Source organism: Polyodon spathula, chromosome 37, assembly GCF_017654505.1.
Source record: "Polyodon spathula isolate WHYD16114869_AA chromosome 37, ASM1765450v1, whole genome shotgun sequence".
NCBI classification, from domain to species: domain Eukaryota; kingdom Metazoa; phylum Chordata; class Actinopteri; order Acipenseriformes; family Polyodontidae; genus Polyodon; species Polyodon spathula.
In genome coordinates this window covers 1,818,339-1,841,717 of record NC_054570.1, presented here as the reverse complement: position 1 = coordinate 1,841,717, position 23,379 = coordinate 1,818,339, and the positions used below count along the sequence as shown (strand labels likewise).

General features: G+C 48.2%; 1 protein-coding gene across 2 annotated transcripts in view; it reads left to right on the top strand.

The window, feature by feature from the left end:
* Positions 1–382: 382 nt before the first annotated feature.
* Positions 383–23,379, top strand: part of LOC121304194 (protein capicua homolog) — a 33,379-nt gene continuing 10,382 nt past the window's right edge. The window contains exons 1-4 of one of the 2 annotated variants that reach the window (XM_041235164.1): positions 383–438; positions 1,157–1,250; positions 6,918–11,357; positions 23,179–23,328. In XM_041235164.1, the coding sequence (XP_041091098.1) occupies positions 7,010–11,357; positions 23,179–23,328 (4,498 nt within the window). In that variant the 5' untranslated portion in view covers positions 383–438; positions 1,157–1,250; positions 6,918–7,009. Of the gene's footprint in view, positions 439–1,068; positions 1,251–6,917; positions 11,358–23,178; positions 23,329–23,379 lie in introns of those variants that run through there. The other variant, XM_041235163.1, reaches the window with a different exon arrangement.

Genomic DNA, 23,379 nt, shown 5'->3' with positions numbered 1-23,379 from the left:
GTGTGTGTGTGTGTGTGTGTGTGTGTGTGTGTGTGTAAAACATAGTAAAAACATACCCGCGCACACACCACGAGATAATTCGAGTTTACTCCAGGCCACGCCCACCCGCTACAGCTGGTGGCAACACGCGTGTTGACATCACCACTCCGCCTCGCCATTGGTCAGAGAACCCGTCGAAACACGGCCAATGGGAACGCGGGATGGTGACGTCACCTTCGAACTCTTCGTCCCGGCTGGACAGGGCGGACTGTGTTAAGCGGTGACGTCGCAGGAGAGGCGAAGGGCGCGCTGTGATTGGGTTAGGAAAAGGAATCTGTTGCTGAGCGGAAACACAGAGTCTCACCAGAGTTTATTAAAAAAAAAAAAAAAAAAAAAAAAAAAAAAAAATTAAAAAATAGAAACAGAAACAAAAGCGCGGCTGAAAAAGGGTGACAGACGGTGAGTTTTGTTTTGAAAAAATCGTGTTCCATTTTTTAAAAATGTTTCAGGTTGCAGAAGCCTGTAGAAATTGACAAGTTAAAAAAAAATACAAATACAAAGACATTTTTATTTTTTAAAAGTGTAGCGTTTTAGCTCCCACTTCCTTTTACTTTTTGACGGTGTCCGAGTTGTGGGATGGGTAGGTTTTTTTTGGGGAGGGGGGAGGAGGGGGGGGTTATGCTTTTTAAACCTTGGAAGTTGAGTTTAAAAACTACAATACCCAGAGTCCACTGTGCGGGGAAGAGCAGCGCCTGCGTGTTTGGCGTTGGTAAACAAGCCCTGTGCTCTAGGGCCGGGCGACTGCGATTGGCCACTTGAGTTCTGTCTCCGCCCCTGTGCCCCTCTCTCTGCTGTTACTTAGCGTCCTGGCTCTCGGATTGGTTACTGTAAATGCCAGGGCTGAAGCACGGAAACCATCGACTCCGCCCTCTCCGAGCCTTCTCCCACCCGGGATTGGCCGACTGGGCTCGCCCGTCAACCTGATTCTGACAGTCCGCCCCGCCCCCGAGGAGTTGCGGCCGCGGGGATTGGCTACTGTACCTGTCAGTGAATTCTGATTGGCTAGACGGGCCAGCTGTTCGAGGTTCATTCACCATTTTGTGTCTGTGGAGTAAAACAAGCGAGCAGAGTTTTGTGTGTTAATTTGTATGATGTGTTTTTGTTTTTTTATCTGAAGGAAAATAAAATAACACGCCGCGATGTCGGAGCTGTCGAGTGGGGCGGTGTCGTAGGGTGGCCCCCGTGACCGAGGTGCGTTCGTTTGGTTCGTGGTAAGTGTCAAGTAGCCGAGTAGTTTTTACATAGTAATCTAATCCTGCCCCGCTCTCGTAGTAATTCCTGTACTGAGCGAAGAAAAACCGGGGGGGGGGGGGGGGGGGGGAAGTTTTATGTTCTTGCGAAAATACAAGAACGCAAAAAATAAAGAATAAACGAAAACATTACACACTATTAACAACAATGTCTCTTTGTTTGGGGTGAATTTCCCGTCCCTAGTAAAGGGCATAATAATATATATTATTATTTATTTATTTATTTATTATTATTATTATTATTATTATTATATTATTATTATTATTATTATTTCATATATATTATAATAATTAATAATATTATATGTATAAAACGCAAACTAGTACTTTTGTCTGTTTTTTAAATTTTTTAAATTTTTTTAACATGACTTGTAGCATACTACAGTAAAGTCAAACAAAACACAGCACTACATATTTCTGCCCCTGTATATGTGTGTGTGTGTGTGTGTGTGTGTGTGTGTGTGTGTGTGTGTGTGTGTGTGTGTGTGTGTCTGTCTGTCTGTCTGTCTCATCATACCATCTTATATGTACATGTGTTCGTTATATGCACAGTATATTTTCCCTTTGAGGTGCTATGTTGATAAATCCAGGCCTTTCTGCTATAGTAAGTATCATGCATACTGCACTGTGCTAGTAGATTTTACTTGTACTGTTAGTACTGCATCCCTCTCATGTTATATGTGACTGGAATTGGCGGGGGGGGGGGTGAGGGAGGAAAGGAGGAAGCAGTTCAGTCTCTGTGCCTCAAGATGAAGATGAAAGGCTGGTCTAGTGCATTAACATGAACCCGCTAGCGCCACCTAGCCCCCAGATTGGAACCCAGGCCTCCAGAGGAAAGTGCATTGAAATCTCACCCACTCCAGGTTTTACTGTGAGCTGATTATCTGCAGCGTGTAGGTAGCACACTCAGGTGTGTCTCATTAAACTCGTAGTGAAACCAGGAATGGAGCAAACCGCTCTGCAGTGGGTGTCTTATTGCCATGCCTGTGTTGATTGGAGGATTATCTGTGATTGTCTATCCATTGGATCTTTGTGTTTTTGTTGGTAGTAAATGGACTGGAACATTTTGGGGGGTTTGTTTTACCATGACATCAATAAGACACACCTGATCTTATTACTTATACACACTGTGGCTAATCAAGCTGGTAATGAAAGCTGGAAATGGGTGACACTGCTGTACAGCAGGAGTCTCATTTCCATTCCTGTGTGAGAGGGTTAGTAGTAAAATAGATTGGAGCATTTTTGGGTGCCACTGCAGGTGTGGAAATGCTTTCCTTCATCTCTCTGTAAGATCTTTTGCTGTAAGAGCGGCACGATTTATCTGTTCAGGGATACCCAGGATATTTAGTGAGAAAACAAGGTGTGTGTGTGTGTGAGCAAAAGCAACTGCTGGAGAGAGTGAGGGAGTGCTGGGGATGGGGGGGGGAGTTAAACAGCATATGACCCAAACCCCCACACCCCTTAGTTCTGCATACATACAGTCACTGATTCATCTTCCCAGTGTGTAGAGTACAGCTCAGCACAACACAGCTCAGCTCAGCTGAGTACAGCACAGCTCAGCTGAGTACAGTACAGCACAGCACAGCTCAGCTGAGTACAGTACAGCACAGCACAGCTCAGCTGAGTACAGTACAGCACAGCTCAGCTCAGTGAGTGTCTGCCTTGCTCTTTGAGACAGTGAAGTAGCAGTGGCAGTTTGTTTCTGTGTTGTTTTGATTGTGTTTGCTGTGTACACTTCAGCTCTAGGATAGCTGTCTGTAGCTGCAGCCTGCCTGCCTGCCTGCCCCGAGGCTCCTGGGAGGAGTGCTGGACCTGCTAGTGTAGACCTGCCTGTCAGGGGGAAGCAACCAGACTATTTCTATTTCTTATTATGACTATTTCTACTACTATTATTATTATTATTATTATTATTATTATTATTATTATTATTAGTAGTAGTTGTGTTCACCCATCCTTTCTAGTTTGTGTATGATGCTTACCATTCAGACTCTCTGCTTTTTCTCTGCTCCTGTATCATATCTGTCTGAGCCTGTAGAGTCAAATCACATGACTGGTTTTCAATAAGTAATCTAAACCGATCTATCAGTAATAACTCAAGACTTGATCAGTCATTGCATGCCTAGGTGTTGCGCGATCATTCTTTATTTATTATATTTTTTTTTACTCCAGAGAGTTTTTTTTTTGTAGATGTAATTTATTAGATGTTTTAATTTACTCTCAATACAGTATGAGTTCTACTTTTGCTTTCCAACTGATTCAGAATTAAAGAACTCTTTTAACCGTGAGTTAAAATTGACAGAATGTGGGAAAATCCCTGCACTTGTCCAGAGCACTAGAACCCCCCCCCCGACAGACTAGGCCGAACTGTTCAGTGTTTAGTATTTTTCCAGTCCCAAAGCCGGCACTGTTCTCTAATTGCCTTTCCCCACTCGCCTGTCCCCGCCCACCCACCACCTCCATCCTCCAATGGGCTGCGATATCGTCGGCATTGAAATGATTCTATTGGCTCTTTGGTGTTCAAAGGAATTTCCATGGTTACAGTGAGTCAGAGAGAGAGAGAGGAGGGGGGCGAAGAATAAGATTGTCTAGCTCCGACAGATTGGAACCCAGACTTCCAGAAAAAGGTGAAAGGCTGGTCTAGTGCATTAACATGAACCCACTAGCGCCACCTAGCTCCCCAGACTGGAACCCAGGCCTCCAGAGGAAGGGGAAAGGCTGATCTAGTGCATTAACATGACCCTATGAATCAACCTACAACTGTTGAAAAAAACGATGCACACATATACCACGGATTTGAAAAGTGCATTTTCACCCTCCCAGCAGATTACAGCAATGATACAGAGACTGGGTTACACCCAGTAGCAATCCACTGCTTCAGTAAAGTGGAAGGGCAGCTGCTTGCTTTGCCGTCCTGAGAGGATGTATCAGCGACAGGAGAATGTGTCTTTAGGCCAGGGAATACAGTTTTACGATCTTAAGAACGCACACCTTTTTTGCTTCATTACTGAGTTACCAGAAGTTAAGCTGATACGTTTTATTTCATCTTCAAATGCCAGTGTTTTGTATTAAATAATAAGAAAAGTATTAAAAGGTACAGTTGTGTGCACTATACTTAGTTGTGTGACTGTATTTAATTATGTTGTCAATATTGTGTTAATTAACATTTGAATAATGAGCTTGAGTGGTACAAAAATCTAAAAAAATAATTTCTCTTACAGTATTGAGAGTTGCCAGAAGTTTACTTTAGAGATCTATCTGTCTGTCTACCTATCTGTCTATCTATGTGTGTGTGTGTGTGTGTATATATATATATATATATATATATTACACACCAGTTCAACTTTACGGTATGGGTTAGTTTTGTAATAATAATGGTTAGAAAAGTATTTCTGGGTACATTAATGCTACTTACACTTGCGTATATATTGCATATGTATAATCAGTAGAGTCCGTAAAGACTGGATCATTTATTTTATTTTGAATTTGAAAAACAGTGACGTGAACCACAGGTTGAATGGCAAAATAGAGGCTCTCAGAGCATCTTAACCCTGTCAGACTGCCTAGGGTAAATGGCCTCTTTGAGAAGCTGTGTGGTGCAGGGATTAACCATTGTTTTGTATTTATTAATTTTATTTTGTAATGTAGCATTTTTGTTGTGCTAGTGTTCCCTCCCCCCATACACTTTGACATAGGTGCTAGGGATTTTTATCTTTCAAAGCTGGAATCTCTGTTCGTAATCTATTTATTCGTTGGTATTGGTCAGGGACAACGCACAAATTCTTATTTCATTGCTGCCATGGGACTCATTGTACTGTATGCTGGTCTCATTTCTAGTCATTAGTCCCACAGAGACAGGGTTAAACGCCCTCTCAAGCCTGCCCCAAGGCTTGCTCAGCAAACTGCATCAATCAAGAACTCTTTAAAGATGAAACAGGCCACTTCACCGTTCTAGTTGCTTTGTCTTATGTTTTTGTTGAGTGAGGGGTGCTGGAGTGACCGTTTCCAGATCCCTGCTTCGCCATTGTTTCGAGACAGGCGCTTGGGTTCACATGACTCACACAAGGTTTTTAAGAGTGAACATCAATCGCTTCTCCTCTCCACACGCTCACTGTCACACACACTCAAGCGCACAGCAATGTTTGTGTTTTGTTAGAAAAAAAATTGTTTTGATGGATAAATACTGGGACAGAATGTTACTATGGGTTAATGTTAATGCACTAGACCAGCCTTTACCCTTCCTCTGGAGGCCTGGGTTCCTGTCTGGGGAGCTAGGTGGTGCTAGCGGGTTCATGTTAATGCACTAGACTAACCTTTCCCTTTCCTCTGGAGGCCTGGGTTCCAGTCTGGGGAGCTAGGTGGCGCTAGCGGGTTCATGTTAATGGCTTTCATCTGGGTTGAGAGGAGTAGTCAGAGAGCTGAGAGCTGCAGAGGGAGATAGAGCTTGTCTGGGTGATGTCATGGCCGCAGTGCTAATATCAGACAGAAAGGAAGTTGCCTTTCTTTGAAACGGGGGCACGTCACTCAACCAGCAGTGAAGCGGTTAAAACTGAACATGTGAAAAAAAAACAGTGTGAAACCGACCAGAATTTCCATTCCTCCCACTCCCTCCTCTCTCTCTGTTTTTTCATTGCCTCTTTATCCTTTCATCTCTCCTGTTTTATCTCATCTCCCACTTTTCTCCTTCTGTCTATCTCTCTTCTCTGTTTGTTTCCCTCTGTCGCTCTGTCTCTCTCTCTCCTTTCTGATTTAGAGCTGTTCAGTGTGTGAAAGTTCAAGACAGATAATGATGATTCTCATTTCCTGTTTGTGAATTTCACCAAGTTTTTTTATTATTATTATTATTATTATTATTATTATTATTATTATTATTATTATTGTTATTAGTAGGGGTAGTAGTAGGCTTCGTGTTCCAGTGGTTGAAGATACCAGGAGATTCAAATCCTAGCTGAACCTGAGCAAGTCACTGAACCTTCTTGTGCTCCGTCCTTCGGATGAGACACAAAACAACAAGCTAGTTAGTGACTGTGCAGCAGCAGCAGCAGTTGTTGATGATGCAGAGTTCACCCCCCCCTAGTCTCTGTAAATTGCTTTGGATAAAAGTGTCTGCTAAATGACTAATTCATAATCGTAATAGTGTTAGTATTAGTATTACGATCACTATAACATGAATTGTTGTTGGATTTTGATTTTGAGTTTTTAGTGGTTTGTAAATCATCTGCGAACTTTTATCATACACTCCTGGCCTCCTTATAAACGTTTCGGATTTCATTTGACTATAATCCGATTAACTCTCCATTTTCATACAAACTGTTTAACCCTTCACGGACTGTGCGCTTGTTACGTGTCATGAAGACCCCCTGTGTGCTGCACCGGCTTAAAACCCACATTTCCGTATTGAAACTAAGAACTATGCACAGTACGTGCAGCTTTTGCTCCCTTTTGTCTGTTCTCTGCCTGGTGGATACCTGCAGCAACTACACCTAGGGATCAAACTGACCACGCAATAAAACACTGTGAATTACAGCGCCTGTATAAAGTTACAACATAACTCCTTATAAAAGCACAGATGTTCTGTTTGTTCATAAATTTATTTACTTTTGGGTGTGTGCATTTGTTATTTTTTTTCAGATTCTGTAAATAACGTCTTAAGGGCGAGTAGAAAAGGAACAAGGAAGAGAAGAGGCGGAAAGGAAGAGAGAACGAAAGAAACTTAAAGAAGGATGCCATTGAAAAAGCAAGGGGGGCGCTCGCCCCCCTCCACAAGGACCAAAGCAGGGAAGAAACGCGTCCCTTTGGCCCAGCAGAGCACCCCCGGTGCCCAGGGGGCCCAGGAGTCTACAGGAGGGGGGAGGGAGACGGAGAGGGAGCGAGAGAAGCAGCAGTCTTCAACAGGGGCTCAGCGCAGACCGCAAGCGAGCCCAGCGGACACACATCATTCACAGGGCAGGACTTCCAACAGCAGAGTGCAGAGCCAGGACACAGCGGCCTCTCCCAGCAGAGGGAGCCACCAACACCATCCGCTCCCACAGCACCTCCCCCTCTCCCCCCCCCCCCCTCCCCCTCCCCCTCCCCCTCCACAGGGCTCCAAGCTCAGAGAGGGCAAAGGGGCGAGGGCCAGGGAGAGCCAGCGCCCGCAGAGCACAGGAGGACTGGGGTTGGGAGAGGTGGATTGTGGGACAGGGGAGCCCTCCTCTAGCAACGCCAGCAGCAGCACCAGCACCAACCCTCCCTCCAGCCGGAAAACCGCCACCTTCAAATCCCGCGCCCCGAAAAAGAAGTACACGTTGGAGCATTACAGGAGTGGTTTAGGAGGAGGAGAAGGAGGAGGAGAAGGAGAAGCAGGGGGTGCTGGGAATACGGAGGCCATGTCGGGGGGCACCTTGGAGAGTGTGGGAGCCTCTCCACTCAGAAGCAGCAGTAGTGGGGTTGCTTCTGATGGCAGCCGGGAAGACAGCAACGGCAGCGAGGCCCAGAGTTCGAATCTCGCCAGCTCAGGGGGGCGGGATGGACTGGGAGAAGCCTCGGCAGCACAGCCGGAATCAGGAAGAGAAGGGGACGCCAGGAAGACAGCGAGTCAGAGCAACGCAGAAGGAGAACCCGACAGCATCGACGATGACGACGACAATAAAAATAACAACAACAATACTAAACATGATGAAGACGACAATAATGATAACTACAATGACGACGCAAACAACCAGGAGGGTAAGTGCGGTCTGCTGTCTGTACGCTCCTCCTCCACGGACACCGCCAGCGAGCACTCTGCCGACTCCGAGCTGGAGGAAGCCAACGCCAACCCTAACTGTAACCCGCCCGCCCCGAACAGCTCCACCTCAGCCAGGCTCCCCCCACACCCGCCTCTCCCTGCCATGCACACACCCCCCTCCCAGCCCCCGCCTCTCGCCCCCTCAGAGCAGCAGTGGGAGTTCCAGCCGGGGATCCCGTCCCAGCAGTCGCTGGCTCGGAGGAGGCAGGGTCCCCGGCGCGGGGTGGAGACGCAGGGGAGCCTCTTGCAGGGTCTGGGGGTGCAGTTCCACGGGGAACGCACACTGGCCTTCTACGAGGGCCCCCCCCTGCCGCTGCCTCCCGTTCTGGATGAGGCCCCGCCCCCCAATGCAGTCATCACTGTGGGAACCAGGGTGTGCGCCCGCGATGGCCAGAACGAGAGCCGCTTCAGGGAGGGGGTCGTCACGGAAACGAGCCCCGGACCCCCCCAGTCCTACAGGGTGCGGTTTGACAGAGCTTCCAATAATAATCCTAACAATAGGAATAATAACAGGAACAATGATAATAATAATGATGACAACGACGCCAACAGGAGTAACAGTGACCCAGGTGCATCCGGTCAAGAGAAGGACTGGGCTTGGGTTGCCCGCTCAAGCCTAAAGCTGCTGCAAATTCCCTGTGGGGGTAACAAGGAAAGCCCCTCCTCTTCCTCTTCAGTCACCTCGGCAGCAGCAGTAATACTCATGGGTCCAGGAGGGGGAGGTGTCTTAGTCGAGGAGGGCAGCAGTGAGAGACTCAGTGGGGGCCCTCCTCCTCCTCCTCCTCCTCCTCCTCGTCTGTCTTCCGCCAGCGAAACACAAACTCCGGAAGAGATGGAGGAGGAGAAGGAGAGCTGCACTATCAGTGCCGCCCGCGGGGTTATAAGCGTTAACACCAATAACAGCAGCAGCATCAGCAATAATAATAACAGTACTAGCGTTCCTGCCGGCAGCAGCGCGATGGCCATTGGAGACGACAGCAGCAGTAGCAGCCCTCACTTCAAACCACAGCAGCTCAGCTCTCTGCACCCCTCTCTGTCTCTCCAGCCCACTGCAGCACAGAACCAGCCCCTCCTGCTGCTCTCCGCGAGGGAGACCCAAAACAAGAACCAGCACCAGAACCAACGGCAGCAGCATCCGCTAATACAGAACCACACCCCTCCCGAAGACATGGAGGTGTCCAAGATCAGCCTGAACATGGCCTCCCCTTTAAGGGCAGAGAGCGTGGCTTTGCTTTTGGACAGAGGAGGTGGAGGTGTGGTGGAGGATGGGGGGGTGGAGCGGCCAGGCTCCCGGGGACCCCCTGCCTCCCTGCAGCAACAGCATGGCTCTCAGAGACAGATTCTTTCCCCCTCCAAGTCTGCAGGGTACCCTCCGATGACAGGGGTTCGGGGAGGGGGAGGGGGAGTGTTGCCTTTGGTGCTGACAGGTGGCTCCTCCAATCGATGCCTCCTCCTCCCCGAACAGCCTTCCCCCCTCCTGCTGAGCCAGGAAATTATGTCGTCGTCAGCAGGAAGCGGGAGGAGCAGCGCCAACAGCAGCAGCCAAGGAGGAGGGAGCGGCTGCACCACACCGGGGGGGCTGGGAGGGGGAGGAGGAGCAGGGGCAGGAGGAGGAGGGGGGGGGAGCGGATCTTCCTCTCGCTCTCGCACCCCTCTGACTGCGGCCCAGCAGAAATACAAAAAGGGGGACGTGGTCTGCACCCCGAACGGCATCCGGAAGAAGTTCAACGGGAAGCAGTGGCGCCGGCTGTGCTCCCGCGAGGGCTGCATGAAGGAGTCCCAGCGCAGGGGGTACTGCTCCCGGCACCTCTCCATGAGAACCAAGGAGATGGAGAGCGGGGGGGCGGGCAGCAGCGGCCGGCTCTCCTCAGACCCCGTCTCCAGGACCGGGAGAGCCAGCAGCGAGTTTGACTGGGAGGACACGTCCCGGGACAGCAGCAGCGAGACCAGTGGCAGCAGGGCTGACTCGAGGCCCAGGCTGGCCCTACCACTCCTCCCCTCCTCCTCCTCGCAGGACCTCTCCCGTTTCGACTTCGACGAGTGCGAGGCGGCCAACATGCTGGTTTCCCTGGGCAGCTCGCGCTCCGGCACCCCCTCCTTCTCCCCCGTCTCCAACCAGTCCCCCTTCTCCCCGGCGCCCTCCCCCTCACGCTCCCCCCTCTTCGGCTTCCGGCCAGCCAACTTCAGCCCCATCACGGCCTCCCCTGTGATTCAGAGGGTGTCGGGGGGGGCCAGGCACAGACATGTGAGCGCCAGCACCCCCAAATCAGAGGGGGCCCCGGGATTGCACCACCACAGCGGGGCCCTCCCAGGGACAGGGCACCGGGACAGAGAGAGGCATTCCTCAGGGATCCTGCCCACTTTCCACACCAACCTGACCTTCACCGTCCCCATGAGCCCTAATAAACGCAAACTGGAAGCTGTGGGCAATGCCCCCTCCTCCTCCCACTCCCACCCCCCTTCCTCCTCTGCAGCAGGATTGGGAATCTGCCTCCCGGTCCCTCTGGAATTCCAGAAGAGCGACAGCACGGACTCTGGCGTGGAGTCTGTCTCCCACACCCCTACACTGCCCTCCACGCCGGCTGGGTTCAGGGCCATGTCTCCAGCAGCGGCGGCGGCAGCAGCAACTGGGGGGTGCCAAGCCTCCTCCTCCTCCTCTTCCTCCCCCCTGCCCCTGCTCCTCTCCCCTCCCCCCTCGGCCCTCACCTCCGACCCCTCCCCCACGGTGCGCAGGGTCCCAGCCCTGACCCAGCAGCAGCAGCAGCAGCAGCAGTCCCAGAGAGACTCCCCAGTGATTGTCCGCAACCCCGATGTGCCTTTACTGCCGGCCAAATTCGCAGAGAAGCCCCTGGACAGCAGGGCCGGCCCCCGGACAGCCAGGCCGGCGGGGGCAAGAGCCGGGAACATTGTAGGACCACCTTTTGCTCCTCCTTCATCATCTTCATCGTCTTCCTCTGTCTGCCCGTCGGTTAAAAGCGCTGGCCTCCAGATGCCGGTCCCCATTAACGCCTCCCACTTAGCAGCGCAGAACCAGGCAACCAACGGGTGCGTTATAGTGGGCAGAGTCTGCTCCTCCTCCTCCTCCTCCAACTCCTCCTCATCCTGCTCTGTCAGCCAGGCAGGCCCCTCCTCCTCCTCCTCCTCCTGCTCCGCTCTGAATTCGGGGTTCACCCTCGGGATCCACCTGCAGCAGCCCGTGCCTTTCCACCCCACCCCCACTGCACTGCTGCCAGTCATCGTGCCGTCCGAGCTCTCGCACCCGGCGCCGAGGAAGGAGATCATCATGGGCCGCCCCGGGACAGGTAAGAGAACAGCAGGGGGGCAGGTTGGGGTCTTCATCAGTGTTATTGAAACTAGATGAAACAGAGTCAAGCAGACCAGCGTTTAAGCTCTAGTGCTTCATCGGTGTTATTGAAACTAGAAGAGACTGAGCCAAGCAGACCAGCATTGGGCTCTAGTGCCTTCATCAGTGTTATTGACTTTTACACTAGTGTTTGTCACCTTATCGAATTAAACACACAGTATAACACTGAGGCAATTTGAAAGTCAGATTTGTTGTGTGTGAAATTAAATGTTTTGTATACATGCCTGATATGCATGAGACTGCATATCAGTGTGTGTATCTTAGTGAGTGTCTCACTGCGTGTGTGTCTTTTAGTGAGTGTTTCTGTGTGTGTGCACGTGTCTCAGTGTGTATGCGTGTGTGTGTGTGTGTGAGTCTCAGTGTGTCAGTGCTTGTCTTAATTGTTTGAGCTGCACATTCCAGCACTCAGAACTGTGTCCAGACTTGTTCTGTGGTAAGCAGACACGCCCAGACACACCAGTGTACCTCCCTCTAGTACGCCTCCCTCCCTCCCTCCCTCCCTCCCTCCCTCTCACACCCTGCCTTCTTTCTCTGTTTTTTCTCACTACAAACCCGTTTCTTTGAATTCAAATTGATCTTTAGTGCATCAATTAACATAGGAATATTATAAACATAACAGAGCTGATGTTGGGTGAAGTCATTGTTTCCTATCAGAGAGGTCTTAATGGGACTAATAGCATCAGCAAGAGACAAACCCACACACACAGACAAACTGAGAAACACACAGAAAAACTGAGACACACTGACAAGCACGCACACACTGACTCTGACACAAACACACACAGACAAACAAACACATACAGACAAACTGAGAAACGCACAGAAAAACTGAGACACACTGACAAGCACGCACACACTGACTCTGACACAAACACACACAGACAAACTGAGAAACACACAGAAAAACTGAGACACACTGACAAGCACGCACACACTGACTCTGACACAAACACACACAGACAAACTGAGAAACACACAGAAAAACTGAGACACACTGACAAGCACGCACACACTGACTCTGACACAAACACACACAGACAAACTGAGAAACACACAGAAAAACTGAGACACACTGACAAGCACGCACACACTGACTCTGACACAAACACACACAGACAAACAAACACACACAGACAAACCTGGACTGACACAAACACGCGTAGACAAACATATAAACTGACACACATAGACAAATGCACACACACAGACAAACTGAGACACTGACACACATAGACACACACAGAAACTGAGACTGACACATACTGACACAATCACGCTGACACACACATACAGAAACTGAGACTGAGAGACATAGACAAACACACACACACACACACATTCTGACACACTCGCACACTGACGCACGCAGACAGACCGACACAAAGAGCAACTGAGACTAACTAAGACAAACCCACACAAACTGACACTCGCAGACAACACAAGAGTGAAAGTTACTGGAGCTGAGGTTGAATACATATTACTGTGACTCAAGTTTTCTTTTCAAATTTTGAAATGGAGAAAGAGGATGTGATAGGATAAGGGGGTGGAGTGAGTCTGTAGGATAGATGGAGGGAGGCTTTGGGGTCTAGTGGTTAGAGAAAGGAGCTTCAAATCCTGCCTCGGCTACTGACTCACTGTGTGTGTGTGTGTGTGACTCTGAACAAGTCACTTAACCTGCTTGTGTTCCGATCTTCTGATGAGACGTAAAACAAACAAGGTCCTATTGGAAGTGACTAAAGCAGCGGCTGATGCATAGTTCACCCCCTAGACTCTGGAAGTCGCTTTGGATAAAAGCGTCAGCAAAATGACTAATTATTAATAATAAAAGAGAAGAGGAGACAGCAGGAGAGGGGGTGAGAGAAGGGATTCACTGATGCTGTAGTGACAAAATGAATGAGTGAGCAAGGCAGATGGAGAGGGAGGGTAAAAGGTGAGTGTATGCAGGATAGATAAAAGGTTAGGGAGAGAGAGGGGGGGTGAAGTGAAGGACTCATTAATACTGAAAGTGAGTGAGTGTGTAGGATAGATACAGAGGGAAGGAGAGGATGATTGGAAAGTTAGATGAAAGAGTGTGTAGGTTGGATGAGGGAGAAGGGGAGAGAGGCAGTGAGTGGCTTTGCTGACGCACGATGTCATTGTGTGCCGGGGCAGTTGCCGTGACAACAGGACACTCGCATCCCACCTCCCACGTGACAGGAAAAAGAAAAAACAGCACGCTGACAAGCAAGCACAGTGAACACACAGGGTTAATGTGAATGCACCAGACTAACCCTCACCATCCTCTGGAGCGGGATCAGCCTGGGGTCCAGACTCAGGTGAGCCTCCTATATTCACACTGTGCTGAGCAGCGGGACTCATTCAGAGCCCGATTCTTCAGACTCACAGGTGAGCCTCCTATATTCACACTGTGCTGAGCAGCGGGATCAGTTCATTCAGAGCCCGATTCTTCAGACTCACAGGTGAGCTTCCTATATTCACACTGTGCTGAGCAGCGGGATCAGTTCATTCAGAGCCCGATTCTTCAGACTCACAGGTGAGCCTCCTATATTCACACTGTGCTGAGCAGCGGGATCAGTTCATTCAGAGCCCGATTCTTCAGACTCACAGGTGAGCCTCCTATATTCACACTGTGCTGAGCAGCGGGATCAGTTCATTCAGAGCCCGATTCTTCAGACTCACAGGTGAGCTTCCTATATTCACACTGTGCTGAGCAGCGGGATCAGTTCATTCAGAGCCCGATTCTTCAGACTCACAGGTGAGCCTCCTATATTCACACTGTGCTGAGCAGCGGGATCAGTTCATTCAGAGCCCGATTCTTCAGACTCCCAGCACCTACAATACCCGGTCATTTTGAAATGATAAACCTGAACAAGGGGAGTTCAGCAGGGCTAGTGCCCTGGTAAGTTTGTCCCAAGTATTCCCTTGCTCTGTACACACAGGTCTGTTACAATATAATACGAACCTGTGTTTTTTATATATGTGTGTATATGTGTATGTGTGTATATATATATATATATATAAACTGCCTCCTCCCTAGCAAGTCATTCAGACACACACACTGGTCCCAGTTGGTTATTATGGGTTTCCTGTTCCCAGCGTTGTTGCCGTGGGCAGCGCTAGGCCAGCGGTCGCCGTGGCAACAGCAGAGCTCTCCACCAGTCGAGTGGCAGCCCTCGCTTGCCATGACAACAGCAAAGTTTAATCAAAGAAAACGTAATTGGTGCAAAAAAAAAAAACCCCAACAAAAAGTAGAGAGAGAGGGCTGTAAACAAGGGGAGGTTAAATCATCCTACAGCTCCTGAATCAGCGAGCACGCGAGAGAGAGAGAGCAGGGGCAAGAAAAGGAGGGTTAGAATCCATTCTCTTGCTCTTATTGGCACTAGCAGTACTAGCACTGACTCCCTGGTTTCACTGACCTGAGAAGCACTCGCAGGGATGGAAAGCAGACTCCCGTTGCACAGCAGTTTGATCCGTCCCGGGTTTTAATAAGACACACCTGAGCTTTTTACCTACTACACTCTGTTAGGGGGTGGGTGGGGGGGGGGGGGGTGGTGGGGAATGAAGATGGTGTTTATATGAGGGTTAAATTTCCAGGTCACTGACCTATATTATATTTGTTTCCTTTTAAAAAAAAAAAAAATTGTAATTTTCATCTAGTTGTTTCAGTGAAGCATGTAAGAGTGATGTACCTGGTAGTTAGGGAGGTGTCACAGTGAAAAATGGGGGGGGGTGCTTTCGTGTGCCGCTGAGGTGCTTTAAGCTGTCATTGATACTGTAGCGATTGATCAGCATTTGATCAATAATCTCAATTAGATGGTGGAGCTCCCTGTGTGAGGGCTGATCGCTTGTCCATGCACTGCAAATGCAGCGGCAGCTCCCCCCTGTGGCCTTTATGTGTCACACCCTCACAGCAGCGCAGGGAGTTTCTGCACACTGCAGGCATTGTAGTCAATCATACAGGGTCTGTCTTTCTTGCTTTCTGCTTATTAATAAATATGTCTGTGTGTGTGTGTGTCTGTTTCTCAGTGTCTTCAGTGTGTGAGTGTGTATCTCAGTGTCTGCAATGTGTGTGTGTGTGCGCACACACTGTAAACCCAGACCTCTCTCTGTACCTGAAGGGGTTAACTGGTCCTGCTTGTTTACTACAGAAGGTGGTGTCTGATTGGGCAGTGGGAGGGACTTTCTCTCAGCATCACTGATTGGCAGCCTCAGCTGACCACACCCACATTGTTTGCTGTGGTTTGATTGACAGGTGATCCTGGCAGCCTCCCCAGGTTAACGCTTTGAGTGCTGGACAAGATTAAAAGTGTGACTGTGTGAGTGTGCTTGTCGGTGTGTGTGGGTTTGTTTGTAGTGCGCATTGGATCAAAGGGAGGGAAACCTGACAGAACCTGTCTTATTAAACATAAACTCTGGAGTTTAGAACAGGAAATCTGCACTATGTGGGAGTCATTGCAGAGTCCTCTGCAGTGTGTGTGTGTGAATGCGCTGGTAAATGTGTGTGTGTGTGTGTGTGTCAGTCCCAGAGGAGAAGTTTAAACAGGCTTTCAGAACAATATATCTGGGTGTTTTCTTGGTTCGAAGTCTGTAGTGAGCAGTGAGGCTCCACTGTACAGACTGCCCCCTTCCTCTCCTCTCATTTCCTGTACAGAAAACTCATGTTTGTACCGCTCTCTCTCCCCTTCACTTCAAACCCCCCCTCTTTTCCACCTCTGTCTCTCTCATTCTCTTTCCTGCTCCCTCCCTTTCCCTTATTCCCTCTTTTCCACTCTAGAGTAACGTGTGAGTCACTTTTTGTCTATTTATGTCCCAGTGATTGCATTCCTAATAAACCAGCACATACACACACGCACGTGATTATTTGGAAACAAGAAAAAAAAAAGATGCAGTCAAGGAGTTCATACAGGAATATGAACAGGCTTTCTTTCTCTCCCTGACTCCTCCTCCTCCTCCTCCTCTCTCTCTCTCTCTCTCCCCCCCCCCCTCCCATGCGCCTCTCCCTCCCTCTCTCTCTGTCCCCTCCTCTCTGGTCAGGGTAATGCTTTTTGTGACACAGTGTCTAACTGAGAGAGAGAGGAAGGAAATGGGTGTGTGTGATTGAGAGGACCACTTCTGTTCTAACATGAGAAAACATTTCTAAAATATAAAGGACAGCTTTCACACTGTCTCCCCCTCTCTCCCTCCTCCTCACTCTGTGTCTGTGATCTCATTATTTAACTCTCAATGACTCAGACTGACTCACTCACTAATAAATCATTTGGTAGAAGCTTAAATTTGCTGTTAAAAGAATTTGTACTGTCAACTTATGGATACACTTCAGTGTGTTCAGTTTAACATTAACCCACTAGCGCAACCTAGCCCCCCCCCCCCCCCCCCCCCCCCCCAGATTGGAAAGCCTGTGTCCTGTTTGCAGCAGTCTAGTGACTGAAGGGTTAAGTCTGCAATGTTGGCGTGGTGTTTCCCAGACTCTTCAGAGCACGCTGATCTCATGCATGCCTGTGTCAGTGTCTGTGTGTGTGCGTGTGTGTCAGTGTCAGTGTGTGTGTGTGTGTGTGTGTGTCAGTGTGTGTGTGTGTGTGTGTGTGTGTGTGTGTGTGTGTGTGTGTGTGTGTGTCAGATGGAAGTGAAAAGGTCCACTTGTGCAAGGTCAGAGTTTGTGGTTTTTTCAGTAAGTTAATGGCAGCTCTTATACAGTAAGACACTAGCGGCTCTAGTGGCCTGGGGCAGAACTGCAACTCACCACCGAGGGGCACTGCCCAGCCAAGGCGGGTCCTCTGTCATGCGAATGGCTGGCCGATATCTCCTTCTCCCACCACCATTTGCTAACTTTCACATCAATCACGCAGTTATCCATTCACAGTGATAGCGGGAGGGCGCGGCTATGCAAACTCATTGTTGCAACTCTTGAGTCAGACCAAAAGATCGGCCAATGAAGGGACGCCAGCTGAAACGTCACAATAGACAGCAAACCCGCCAACCAATTAGCGACCACACCCCCACAGAGTTGCGTTTAATCATAACGACCTCTTGTCCAATCGGAACCTGAGAACCGTTTGGCAGGCGATTTGCATATGACTGACATTCCCGATCTGACTGAGGCCAATCAGCTTGGAGAGCCGCGGTTGGCAGGTGAATGTCTCCTCGCTTGGCGACCTATGGGAGAGCGGGATGGCACAGACCCGAGTTTGCGTGCTGTAGCTGGTTAAGAGAGGGAGGGAGGAGGGGGTGGAGCGGATAACCTAGTTTAATCTTGTTTAGAAAAGCAAAAGACGAGCTTTGTGGATATTGTGAATGCGACGCTGCTACCCTGAGAGGGCAAGCGATTATACACACGATATCACTGTCACCTCGCCAGACAACGCGTCGGGACGCAACATATCCTGGCAGACGTGTGCTGCTAGTACTGCTACATTGTAAGATGTCTTATGCGACTTCATAGTAGCGTTATTCCTGTCTGCCCTTCAGTGTTACAGCACTCGGTGGATTTCTGCTGCTCTTATTAGTACTATTTTGCTACGGAGCCTGTGCAGCACAAATCTGCCAAATCCAACCAACTGCAAACAAAAACATTGCAAAGAAAAGAGACCATCTTTATATAGAATAATAATAATAATAATAACATATTTAATGGAACTGAGAACATGAAAACGGACTGATTTAAAAAAAAAAAAAAAAGAAGAAAGAAGATCAACCCAGCGAGAGAGACAGAAAGCCCCTCTATTATAGCGCAGGGATGTGGAATACAGAGCGGAGAACCCACCAGCAACACGCATTCATTTGAAACGCTTGTGAAGTGCACTGTGCTTTATTAACTTATTATTATTATTATTATTAGTATTATTATTATTATGATGATGATGTATATCGCGACGCCAGATGAAGTCAGGGAAAGAAAGACAGAAGGCGAGAGAGGTGCGTGTTTGATTGCAGAAGGAGGACTCTAGACTTCTTTACTCTGCGCCAGCGTTGCGCATACTACAAGCGGGTCAGAATAACAACAGCACCGGCATTCATTGCGTGCAACGTGCAGTACAAGCAAGTGAACCTGCTTACACGATACTAACACAAGAGCCGCAGAGATACGGGAAAAATAAATACATTGCACAACTTTTATTAGTCAGAAACACCTACTTCTATAATAAGTGTGGATCGGGCAACACCCATTGCAGAATATCAATAATCAATTAATTTTGTTATTGTTATTGTCAGTAGTAGTCGTGTTGGTTTGGGCACCATATCCGTGTGCAGGATCTTTTTACCCCGGCTGGACTTCACTGAGCTTATGAGGGTAGCTCGAGTTTGAGAGTGTGTAACGTGTTGTTCCCCATGGTAATGCGTGCTAGATCATTCAAACTCAGCTTGTGAGTTTGGTTTAGCGCGCACAGGGCAGTTTTCTGTCGAGATTCATGCGATATTTGTATTGTACTATAATAATGTGGTACGGGGGGTATCTGAGGTGATTCACAGTATCTTAATACGGTAACACGCGTATCGGTGATACTGTAGTGCAATGAGGTTGTGCCTACTGGTAAATACGGTAAAGCCTGGGCTATTGGTTTAAGGTTCTTATTTATTTTAAAATCTAATGTACACTGCCGTTATGTTTGTATTGACTTTGTAACGCCTTGTTTTGCTACAGTTGAACTGGGATTAATAATACTTGCCGTGTTGTTATTATTATTATTATTATTATTATTAGAGGTTTTTATTTAGACCCGTTCTTTTGAGGAAAGCACTTTGTTTAAAAGCAACTTTAAGGAGATGCTTTATTGCAAGGTGTGTGTATCAGATTTCAGTTGTGTATTGGAATTGCAGAATCAGGGCGCGTTTATAATAGCAGCACTCGAGAGGGGAGCTGTGTTGTAAAGATACAGTCTGCTTTGTGCAGGTTACTGTCGGTAAAGTGTTTAGCAATTGGTTATATTGCTTGGGAGGGAGGTCGATCAATACTTTTAGCATCGTCAGTGTAAACAAACATAAAATACCAGCAGTGTTTCGAGTTGTCTGTTTAATAGTTTTGCTGTTTGGTTATTATAATTGAAAATTATAATTGAGAATATCCCAAAATAAAACGCGGCACAGTGTATATGTAACTGTGAACACACAGGCACTCACAAATACAAGCATCGTTTGGGGTTTGGATTTCTCAGACAAAGTAGAGTAATTTGGATGTTAATTCCGTGTTTATTTTTTGGTTTTGTTTACTGTATGTTTCTTTATGTGAATTCTGATACAGTTGCTTACCTGTAGACGAGGTGATACGTTTTGATTAAAACATTTAATTATAAATAAAACTTGGGAACAGTGGTGGCTTTTTACGTGAATGTTACAGACAGACATAGCAAGGTTTCGTTATCGTAGCTAATATTATCGTTTCTTTTTGTCTCAGTTAGTGTGGGAGTCGTACACTAACACGTTGTTTACTTAATGAGTCGGTGATTTTGTCATTGTTATTATTATTATTTACTATTACGACTGCTGAGTCGCCGAACGGTTTAAATACAAATAATCTGCATTCGAGTTACGCACATCCGCCCCTTTGCGACTTAGGCGAGGCCAAGGATGAGAGCCAGGCCTAGTTAACCCTTCCCGACCGCACTCTTCTCCATCTCGTATAATAAAAACACGAAAAACCAGGAGAAAGTCAACGAAAATGAACATGGATTGAAAGGAAACAGAATCCATTTCTGGACAAACGTCCAAGCTTTCATATTTGTTTATTTGGTTATTTGCTGTGGTAGTCTGTGCCTCGGTGTTGCGCTATTGCAGAGATACACTGTGTCCATTCATTCATATCTGCACAATCAACACTGAACTCTCATTCATGTATTTATTATCACAACAAGATGGGTGCGCGCTTTGGAGACTTATCATCGCCGTCATTATAAATGGATAAATGAACACGGTTCGTGACAGCTCTTCACATGTGAAAACATACGCATCTCTACTTGTGTCAGTTATTATCATTGAATACATTCAAAAACAATTCTAACCCGCGATATTGTAAACCCAAGACATACATCTAATTATCTGTGAATCAGCGCCTTATCAATAACAGTATCGTTTAAATAAGTAAGACTGAAACGTCTCTACAAAACGGACCGGGACATGTTTTCATCGGAGACGCCACCACATCTACGTCAAGGTCTCAGCATGTTTGGTAAGTGTTGTTGTTTGTAATAGTATTCTTACTCTGTGATAAATTGTATTCGGTGCGTAGAACCGTTATGGTGAGAAGTTCAGTTTCAGTGCCTCAAGCCTGCCCTGGAATGGAGGGAGCACCCTTTCTCTTAGGGGGGTGAGGGAGGTAGGGAGCAGTCCAGTCTCTGTGCCTCAAGCCTGCCCTGGAATGGAGGGAGCACCCTTTCTCTTAGGGGGGTGAGGGAGGTAGGGAGCAGTCCAGTCTCTGTGCCTCAAGCCTGCTCTGGAATGGAGGGAGCACCCTTTCTCTTAGGGGGGTGAGGGAGGTAGGGAGCAGTTCAGTCTCTGTGCCTCAAGCCTGCTCTGGAATGGAGGGAGCACCCTTTCTCTTAGGGGGGTGAGGGAGGGAGGGAGCAGTTCAGTCTCTGTGCCTCAAGCCTGCCCTGGAATGGAGGGAGCACCCTTTCTCTTAGGGGGGTGAGGGAGGTAGGGAGCAGTTCAGTCTCTGTGCCTCAAGCCTGCTCTGGAATGGAGGGAGCACCCTTTCTCTTAGGGGGGTGAGGGAGGTAGGGAGCAGTTCAGTCTCTGTGCCTCAAGCCTGCCCTGGACTGGAGGGAGCACCCTTTCTCTTAGGGGGGTGAGGGAGGGAGGGAGCAGTTCAGTCTCTGTGCCTCAAGCCTGCCCTGGACTGGAGGGAGCACCCTTTCTCTTAGGGGGGTGAGAGGGAGGGAGCAGTTCAGTCTCTGTGCCTCAAGCCTGCCCTGGAATGGAGGGAGCACCCTTTCTCTTAGGGGGGTGAGGGAGGTAGGGAGCAGTCCAGTCTCTGTGCCTCAAGCCTGCCCTGGAATGGAGGGAGCACCCTTTCTCTTAGGGGGGTGAGGGAGGGAGCAGTTCAGTCTCTGTGCCTCAAGCCTGCCCTGGACTGGAGGGAGCACCCTTTCTCTTAGGGGGGTGAGGGAGGGAGCAGTTCAGTCTCTGTGCCTCAAGCCTGCCCTGGACTGGAGGGAGCACCCTTTCTCTTAGGGGGGTGAGGGAGGTAGGGAGCAGTTCAGTCTCTGTGTCTCAAGCCTGCCCTGGAATGGAGGGAGCACCCTTTCTCTTAGGGAGTGAGGTAGGGAGCAGTTCAGTCTCTGTGTCTCAAGCCTGCCCTGGAATGGAGGGAGCACCCTTTCTCTTAGGGGGGTGAGGGAGGTAGGGAGTAATTCAGTCTCTGTGTCTCAAGCCTGCCCTGGAATGGAGGGAGCACCCTTTCTCTTAGGGAGTGAGGGAGGGAGCAGTTCAGTCTCTGTGCCTCAAGCCTGCCCTGGAATGAAGGGAGCACCCCTTCTCTTGGGGGGTGAGGGAGGGAGCATCCAGTCTGTCTAGTCGGCTAGGCTGCCCGCTGCCCGATGAGCTGAATTGTGTAATTTCTAAGTCTTTACAAGTTCCTCCTCATTTTGCTGAATAATATTCTGTCGCAACTCAAGATAAGTTAAGCCAGTCTTCGAAATGTATGTAGTGTCAGGTGCTGTACAGCAGAAGCAGAGATGCCCACCAGAATGCCACGCAACACCCTGGGCTAGATTTAGAAATAATAGTGAAACTGAAAAAGCTCATCTTAATCTGATGTCATTTCGATCTGATACAAGCCATTTGATACAAAGACATTTTAGAGGGCTGTGTCTCATCAATATTAGGGACTAGTGCTGTATATTATAAAGACATTTCAGAGGGCTGGATCTCATCAATATCAGGGTCTAGTGCTGTATATTATAAAGACATTTCAGAGGGCTGGATCTCATCAATATCAGGGTCTAGTGCTATATATTATAAAGACATTTCAGAGGGCTGTGTCTCATCAATATCAGGGTCTAGTGCTGTATATTATAAAGACATTTCAGAGGGCTGGATCTCATCAATATCAGGGTCTAGTGCTGTATATTATAAAGACATTTCAGAGGGCTGGATCTCATCAATATCAGGGTCTAGTGCTGTATATTATAAAGACATTTCAGAGGGCTGGATCTCATCAATATCAGGGTCTAGTGCTGTATATTATAAAGACATTTCAGAGGGCTGGATCTCATCAATATCAGGGTCTAGTGCTATATATTATAAAGACATTTCAGAGGGCTGTGTCTCATCAATATCACAGTCTAGTGCTGTATATTGTAAAGACATTTTAGACGGCTGTATTGTATCAATATCAGGGTCTAGTGCTGTATATCATGTATAAGGAGATTCAGCATTAATTTGGTTCTGAAACAGTTTCATTTCTGTCAGTTCCCATTTCCCTTGCTGTGAAAAGGGAACTAATATTGTGTGCTGTCACAACTGGGTGATTTAAGTAGACATAAGCAGTAAGAGACCGAGTCAAGCAGACCAGCGTTTGGGCTCTAGTGCCTTCATCATTGTTATTGAAACTAGAAGAGACCGAGTCAAGCAGACCAGCGTTTGGGCTCCAGTGCCTTCATCAGTGTTATAGAAACTAGAAGAGACAGAGTCAAGCAGACAAACTGCACGAGATGACATCTCTTATAATGAGAGATGCACAACACATACTAACTTCAAGCAACCCTCTTTTTCTCAACGTGTGTTTGTGACCTGTGTGTATTTTTTTAAATTCTGTTTCACTGCAGTTTGGACCAATGTCGAGCCGCGCTCGGTCCCGGTCTTTCATTGGCACTCATTGGTGCCCTTCCTGGCTCCCAGCCAATCTGAGTCCTCTGTCCAGTCCTCAGAGGGGCAGCAGGTTGTCAATCAACCTCCCCCACCCAGTCAGAATAAAGGTGAGTGATCCTACAGAACACACCTAATGTAGGACATTAAAAACAGAAAAT